Here is an 8,546-nt window from a genome sequence, read left to right as displayed (position 1 = left end):
AATTTGTCCCCTTTTTGCCTCCCCCTCATGCCCCAGGGGATGGGGACTGTGTAATTCACAATTTTGGTTCATCATAAGCCAGACAAGGTTTCTCCAAAATTTCATTGAAATTGGATTTGAGGTTTTCGAGAAAGGAAAGTGTTAAATTGTTTATGGACGCACGAACCCAGATGAAGGGTATGCTAATAGGTCACCATGAGACTTTGTCTCAGGTGACCTAAAAATGTAAATTATGAAGGTTCAGATGATTAGCACTGAAGGAGATAGGGCCCAAACTTTTTCCTTCTTGTAGGTCAAGCATCATAATTTTACTTTCTGATGCACGGACATCCCTAGAAGAATCAATGGTACTACATCAGTAGATAGAGTAGATAAAATTGTATTGGAAAAAATGAGTTAAGGCCTTATTACTATGTTCATTGTCAAACACATACTAAATCATGATTAGTGTTGCCTTCATTGTGTGACATCTTCATGGCTAGTCCAGAGTTCATAAAATATCAACCCTTTACTTGTACCAGATCATCAATTAAAACAACAAGAAATAATGTACATCAAAATTTATTTGTCAAATTCAAAATGTTCAAGTAGGAAAGAGATATGTATTTACAAAAGATCAGAAACAATAGGATAGTAATAGAATATTGTAAGATGATTACACTCAAGAACAAATGAGGAAGGAGAAATCACGAAAGGAAAAAAATATGAGAGTAATACAATTCATATACCAGAGTACATCAGACTTTCAATCTTTGATTTTTTCAAATCTCGAAAATTACTGTCAGGGCAAGCGGAATAAACCTGGTCAAACTTTGAATTCTTGTAGTGCAACAAAAAGTTTTAAAATCAGTGGTAAGAAAAACAAGAGAACCTGAACAATAATGAAATAAACAGGAAAATTATGATTATACAAATATTTATCGGTAACATATACAGTATTGATATAATAATGTCGTGTCCTTCAACTTCATATAAACATCTGGATTTTAACAAGACTATATTTGGCAAAATATTTTCAAAAACAATAACTTATTAAGCCTATATAACATCACATTAAGATAGGCATACCTGCCGAGTAGGAACAGTGATCTTGAGTAAGAAAAGCCTAGACAACACAACCTATATGTGATTTACCAGCGACTAAGAAAACAGTAAACCTGTCCATGTTATATTGGGTCTTATCTATATGATTACATAAGAAATCCAAACCTGTAAAACTTTTTTTTATCATCCCTTGATAATTGTATTCCAATATCTAACAAGCACAAACAAGTTTGATCATTTGTATACTCTTTGAGGTTAGTGAGTTGTTTTTTCTTTTTCTTTTTTTTTTTTTATAAAATGAGCTATCACAATAAAGCTCTGCTGTAAGGACCATCACTTTAATATTTGCTATTGAATGTCTATAGACTGATAGTCTGTAGCTCATAGTGAGTATAAATATGTGGATTTTGTATATGAGCCTTAGTGAACACAAAGATATACAATCAGTATCAATTATTATAATTCATGTTTGGATGTTACCAGACAGCAACATCTAAATCAACAATATTCCAGAACAGGTCATGTTGATATTAACAAGAGAATTTTGGTATGTACATGTCCCTGGCAGACATTACAGTCACTATATATGTAGAGCTAGTAGTTTGACACTTGTCTACGTGTATGCACCTAAAATAACCTGCTTTAGTAGCACAATACAAGTTATTTGTAATCAAAATATGATACTATTTGCACAAAACCCTTAAATCACACATGAATCTACATATGAATACATAATGTGACTTCATTCATCTACTGTATTAACATGTTTGTATAAGCACACATTAAAAAAAATTGTTTTCTTTGTCTTTTAACAAACAGCCTGTAGTTTATATTACCGACATGATACCAGGGTGTTAGGAGTGGTATTGCCACATTCATAAAATGATTTTCATTGAGCTCAATTAGTAGTTGTACAGCTGGTGTGGTATTCTTTATAAAATATCAAATTCATGCTTGAAAAATTTGCAGATGTTGCATTTTGATATTTGCAGAACAATCTCATTTTCTGTCAATACCTAAATAAGTCAAGAATTTAAGGAATTTACAAATTAAAGATACCAAACCACTGTTCTATTTTTGATTTGAATAAACCAGTCACAACCTTCATCAATAAGAAGGATAATTTTTTTCTAACATAATTTCAAATAAATTAAATGAGCATCAAACACTTTTCAAAACTCTCTAATTATATTAATGGATCATTTTCATCCTGATATGTTTGAAGGTAGATATTTTCAACATATTTTAATAGTTTCAGTCCATTATATAACTAATGTCTGAAATTTCACCTGTTCAGGGAGTGTATGCTCACAGTTCATTCTGAAGTAGACAGTGTTTTACAGTATCCATGCTTACTTTTTATTCCTTTAAACGTTTCAACACATTATCTCAAATTCTCTTTCACAAAACATTTCAATCAGTGCCTAGCATGGCCATATCATCCTCTCACACCCTTGCAGAACAATAAAACTTTATTAAAGTCATTTTGAATCACCACATTAGTCTTTACTACAATAGATACTTGTCTCATTACAATACATTATTAAGATATACATTTTTGATTCAATATGCTGATAAATTCAAGTAAATAACAGAAGATTTAAGGTCAATTTTCATTTTAACTGAATTTTGAATTTTAGTTCAAGTTTTCTTTATCAATTATAAGATTCAAGAACATTCTTTACAAATTCATACAATTTAATGTGTAAATACAAATACAATACCATGTTCAACACAGCTGACTTTTTTCTGATACATTCCTGACAGGATAACTTTCTGGAAAACCTTTATATAAAGTGTAACAAGCAATTACACTTCACAATGTGTATCAGCCTCTCAGCAGTCACTTGATGAGGAAGAATTTGTTTCCAATGTCCCAGAGAAGAATGATCAGGAATGGTTTGTAATGATGAATGAATTTCATGATAACGGTGATGGAAATGATAACAGTAGATTTCAGGATCATGAACAGGTGTTTGTCTGCATCATCGGTAGACCACGCCGAAACAGAAGAATGTGAGGTTCTGAAATTGGAACACATCAGCATTAGTAAAATATTGTGTTGGACTCTGTGCAATGTTTTTTTTTTTTTTAGATATATACAGACACTTAGGCTGTCTATTGTTTGACACATGTTATTGTGAAGTATTCCAATATATAACAAGACATCCTTGATACTACAGGCATTACAATCGCTTTCGCTCTCTGTACCTCTGGAACAGGTCATGGCAAAATTGGAGGTTCCATGTGCACCACTTTGTGGAGAAGACTTGTTTCATTTTTTTTGTGTACATCAAATGAATCTAGGTCACTCCTTTGTACTCTTCAAAAGGAAGATTGTGGCTGGTCAGTTTTTTTCTCCTGGAACCAATCAAATGACTTTGCTTGTGGCATTGTACCTTGAATTTTGCCCTATGTTCCAGGGGTGCAGAGAGCAAAAGTGATTGTGACCTGGCTTATCAACGATGGTAATGAGACAGACAACACACTGAGGACCACTTCATTGCTAATACACCTTTATACAATAAAAGCTACACATAGAAAACTATTGTATAAGCTACACATACAGTTGTTTCCTATATACCACAGGTTGGGCACAGTCCTTCATTTGGGTAATAGTCCTGCATCTGAGGTATAGTTAATTACCGCTTTTATTAATCATTTAGTTACTCAAATTGTCACATTGGTTAATGGTCATATAAAAAAAGATGACTCCCTTTTTTGTTAAAATTTTTTAAATGTTTTATTTCAGAATGACTGCATTTATAATACTAACTGATTAATCATGTAGCACAGTAGGTGTAAACACATGTACTTGTTGGTAATAGCCATGTTTATTACATGTTGAACAATAATAATGTTACATGTACAAAAGCAACATCTCATCAACATACAGAGTTCATATACTCATACTAGTACTTCACGTTGTGTCTCGTATCGGAACTGTCCCTGTAAAAAACAGTACTTCTAAAGTATACACTTAACTATCCACTCCTCATTCTGTTCATCATGGTGTAACCTGTCTGTCCAGTCTAGTTAGTCTGACTAGTGAGTTCTTTCCCCGTCTCTCCACAGGGCTAGTGAGTTATCTCCCCGTCCGTCCATAGGGCTAGTGAGCTATCTCCCCGTCCGTCCATAGGGCTAGTGAGCTCTCTCCCACACCCAAAACTCCCCTCATTTTATCCATACTCTATAAGATCTTATAGATGGAGATGCAACAATCTAATGCTCCATCAGTTGAGTATTAGATTGCCTAATACACGTTTCAGAGTTTTTATCTTTGATGCGGTGGGCATTTCCAAAGGCAGTCCTACAACCAGTCAGCCAAAGATTACTGACTTATGTATCTGGGTTACACTTATATCGAAACCACATTTTGTAACAATATATCTAAACCCTATTTTGTTACACTCAAAGAGGTAACTATCCCTCAAATGCAGGACCATTACTCATATGAGGGGTTGCACCCAACCTATTATAGTTGAGAACATGAGAATTTCCCTGTGAATGGACCCCTAGATTTTTTATCAATGCCATCACTGGGTACCTGGTTCATGTTTCATGTAGTGTATCCATCCCTGGCTCTGCTGAACTCCCAAACCTCTCCACTCTGTTTCCGACATCAAGTGTTTGGGAACAAGCTTTGCTATTTCCTTTGGTAACACAACATGCCTGAAATAAGCATTAGATAATATGGTAAACAGTTTCTATAACTACTAACTAGCTTACTGTATAATAAGGGTTAACTAAAATCATAATCTCTACATTGTTATTGATTTTTCAAACTCAACTTTCTTTGGAACCTTTTATTATACGGTCGTTAATTTGCTTTAATATCTTCATCATAAGAGGGTTGTGGGAAATGACATTTTTAATCTTTGGGGATAATCATACCACGAATCAAAGTTAAAACTGAACAAGAGAACGTGTGACCATCATGAACAAATGTCCGAATGGCCAGTGTTGAAACATGTCTAAACACAACACGTGAGGCGGCGCTCTGGTTGACAACACACTTTTTGGAAATTCATTATGGCAAGGTATCTCGTAATTTACGTACCTGTATTCATAAGTATCATCTGTATATTTATCTGAATAATAAATGCTTTTGTGAGCCATGACTGTCTTATATTGCCACGACAGGAGAGCCTCTGCTGATCTACGAAGTTCGGGAATGTTTGAATGACACTGTTTCGATGTGATTGGTCGGTTGGGTTTGTCACGTGACCTAAATAAAAACAAACCATTTTCACTGCAGACACGTCTGCGAATGGATATTAAAAGGATATTCTGAATCAAATTATTACATTGTTTTAAACCCCATTCATCTTTATTAAATATGACATTCATATATAAACCGGTGAGAAAAATGGTTGCAACAAAATTCATGCTGCATTGCTCGTCATTTACTAAAGAAGGAGAGTTATTCCGAACAGAAAGGGTGTGATTAAGTAAAACCCAAAACACGGTGACGGAACAATTATCATTCGGTTACTTGGATGCTTGCAGCATGTTTTGCCAGAAAGTAAACCATACAAATATATAATCAGCAAATTATACAAGAGTTTATTCATTTTTATATTATGGGGCTTTTTGATCACTTACCTGTGTATGTAGATCTTGTTCCTTAACTTTCTGTGAGATTTTCTTTCCACACCCAATCTCTCTCTCCCTCCCTTCCCTATAGGTTTCTTTCTAAACCATGCTTAGAAAAAAAAGTGTAAGTTTATCGATAAATGTGTATTTTGATTTATTGTGGATTCTCTTCTGCCTCATAACTACATTAAAACTGCAATGCTTTGATGTACTTACATATGTTTAAACCCTATTATGATTAGAAGTTTTTGGATGGTTAGAAATTTTCCCATGAAACACCTATATGGCTAAATCATAGATAACTATTGGTAGTGAGAATATCTTTCTTTTTCAGAAAAAAAGCAGTTGATGTAATCTGGTCTCCGCGGTATTTACAAAATTACCATGTCGGGGCCTTTACTGCTCTACCACGGACTTATACATGGCCAGACAACTTGACTATAAAAAAAAAAAAAAAGTCCAATAGCATTTTATGATTTGTTAAACAGAAAGAAATCTCTCAAAAGCAAAGGGCAAGGGCATGCTCCTATGAAAGAGAGACGTAATAGAACCAGCAGACTTCCATATATGAATGGTAAGTTATGGCGGGCTATTTACAGGAAACGCATGGGTTTTTTTTTAATAAATATTGTATCACAAAACTACAGAAAATTGGGAAAAGTACAGGCAGCAGAGAAATTTTGTAAATAAACTTAATAAACAATCAATTACGCAATATTTTAGATCCAGATGCTGTGATGGACCTAAGTCTAAGGACTTTTGGCCCACCATCAAGCCTTTTATCAAAGAAGTCTGTAGCTGGAGACAACGACATTTTATTATGTGAAAATAGTTTTAACTGACCAAAAAAACTGTTTGTGAAACTTTTAATATTCATTTTAGTACTATTGCTGAGAATATTGGTCAGGATTTGGAAAATGTAGATATGGAAACGCACAACAGTATAGTTAATATTCAGAACCTTGTATCCTCTTCTTCTGGTCTCTCTTTTCCCCCGTTGCAGATAGTGAAGTGCGTAAAGTTTTATCCAAATTGCCAAAGAAAAAGCTACAGGCGTTGACGGCATATCATGCAGAATTCTGAAGTCTTGTTCTGATTCTATTAGTCCTTCTCTTCCGAATTTTCTAATTTTCTCTATTAGCAAGTGTATTTTCCCAGACCGTCTGAAGTATGCTCAAGTGACTCCACTTTTCAAGCAAAATGATCCTTAGTAATTACAGACCAATCAGCATACTTCATAGTATTTCAAAAATTTTTGAAAGAATTCTGCATGATTAGCTGTCAACATTTTTTAACAACATATTTCATCCCTTTTTAGCGGCCTATATGACCGGTTTCGGGTGTCAGACCACCCTGCTGCGCATGATGGAAGACTGGCGTCAGGTCTTGGACGGTCACAACTATGTTGGGGCCATTCTTATCCATTCTTTCCAAGGCCTTCGGCTGTCTTCCTCATGACCTGTTCCTCGGAAAGCTCTCATCTTATGGGTTATCGACTGAGGCTGTTAGTCTCATGAGTAGCTACCTAGGAAACAGGATGCAGTGGGTGAGGATGGGAGGCAACACCAGCGAGTGGATGGCTCTCATCAAAGGGGTACCCTAGGGATCGATCCTTGGGCCGCTTATTTTCAATATTTGTATTAATGATATCGTTTACTGTATGAAGGAGGCTACTTTGTACAATTATGCTGATGGTAACACTCTGGGTTATTTTAACAAAAGTATTGAAAGTCTGAAAGAGGTGTTAGAGAGAGAGGCAGCATTACTGATAGAATGGTCAGTCAATATGTTTAGGAAAGAAAGCCCTCCATCACTTCACAATAGGCAATTCCACTATAGTTTGTGAAGATAGTGTTAAACTTTTAGGTGTTGAGATAGATTTTTAATTGAAGTTTTATAAATATATCTCTTTTATTTGTAGACAAGCCTCCAAACAGTTTGCAGTTCTGAAGAGGATTGGACATTTTTTTTTATCTAAATCTGTTAAAATGTTAATTTACAAGAGTTTTGTATTGTCGAATTTTAATTACTGTCCCCTTGTTTGGAATTTCTGCAGCGTCTCGGCAACCAGGAAAATGGAAAAGGTGCAAGACCTTTCTTGAAGTTTTTTCATTTTCCTGGTTGCCGAAACGCTTGCGTTTTCTTTTTAATGATTACACCTTCGACCTCAAAAAAAACTGCTAACAGATGCTAATACTTCTTTCCTGCATATTAATAGGATGAAGTTGATGGCTTGTGAAGTTTTTAAAAATTTTAACAAGATTTCTCCTGACTACATTTGCAGTCTAATATTTAAACAAGAAACTTTGTATACTTTCAGAGCAGAGGGCAAGGTACACATCCCAAGGGTAAACACCATCAGGTATGGAAAGAATTTCTTCAGGTACGAAGCGTCCCGCATATGGAACAGTCTCCCGAAAGATCTGCGTAAGGTAGAGAACGACAAAGAATTCAGGAGACTGATGTAGGATGTATGTGGGATGGCCCGGACTGTAAGTGTTCTATGTGGGATCAGATGTGAGTTTCCTCCCTTTGTTCAGTAGTGTTGCTACCTGTGTGCTTTTATCTTCTATTTTCATTTTAGTGCTTAAATTCTGTGCTTTTGCTTATTTTGTTTGTCTTCTTTGATTTATAATCTGCTGTCTTATTTAATTACTATTTATAATTTTGACATTGACGAAAAGTTCTCTTTTAATTTGCACTACATTAGTAGCATAGTCTGTCAATTTTTATTTTTTGCTATATTAGCATATATATATATATATATATATTACACTTTATTAAAGTGTTTTACTTTTTTGTATCTATAAATAACTGTGTATTTCAGATATGCAGCTGATTACTTGATTTCTGTGATATATAAAATGTGACAACTTCTTTTTGTTTATAATCTGTGTATACATTGC

The 8,546-nt window shown here is 34.6% G+C and overlaps 1 protein-coding gene across 1 annotated transcript; it reads right to left on the bottom strand.

Moving 5' to 3' along the window:
- Nucleotides 1-548: 548 nt before the first annotated feature.
- Nucleotides 549-5,197, bottom strand: LOC132550613 (cyclin-dependent kinases regulatory subunit 1-like). Its single transcript, XM_060214704.1, has 3 exons — nt 5,105-5,197; nt 4,592-4,716; nt 549-3,068 (listed from the first exon to the last, which is right to left on the bottom strand). Exons 1-3 carry the CDS (start codon nt 5,161-5,163, stop codon nt 3,007-3,009), a joined length of 246 nt encoding a protein of 81 aa, XP_060070687.1. The 5' UTR covers nt 5,164-5,197; the 3' UTR covers nt 549-3,006.
- Nucleotides 5,198-8,546: the final 3,349 nt, after the last annotated feature.

The sequence above is a fragment of the Ylistrum balloti genome, unplaced genomic scaffold, assembly GCF_031769215.1.
Source record: "Ylistrum balloti isolate Yb309-2 unplaced genomic scaffold, AGI_CSIRO_Ybal_v1 Utg370136, whole genome shotgun sequence".
Classification (NCBI taxonomy): Eukaryota; Metazoa; Mollusca; class Bivalvia; order Pectinida; family Pectinidae; genus Ylistrum; species Ylistrum balloti.
The sequence above is the reverse complement of the archived record's forward strand: the minus strand, read 5'-3'. Positions and strand labels throughout refer to the sequence as shown.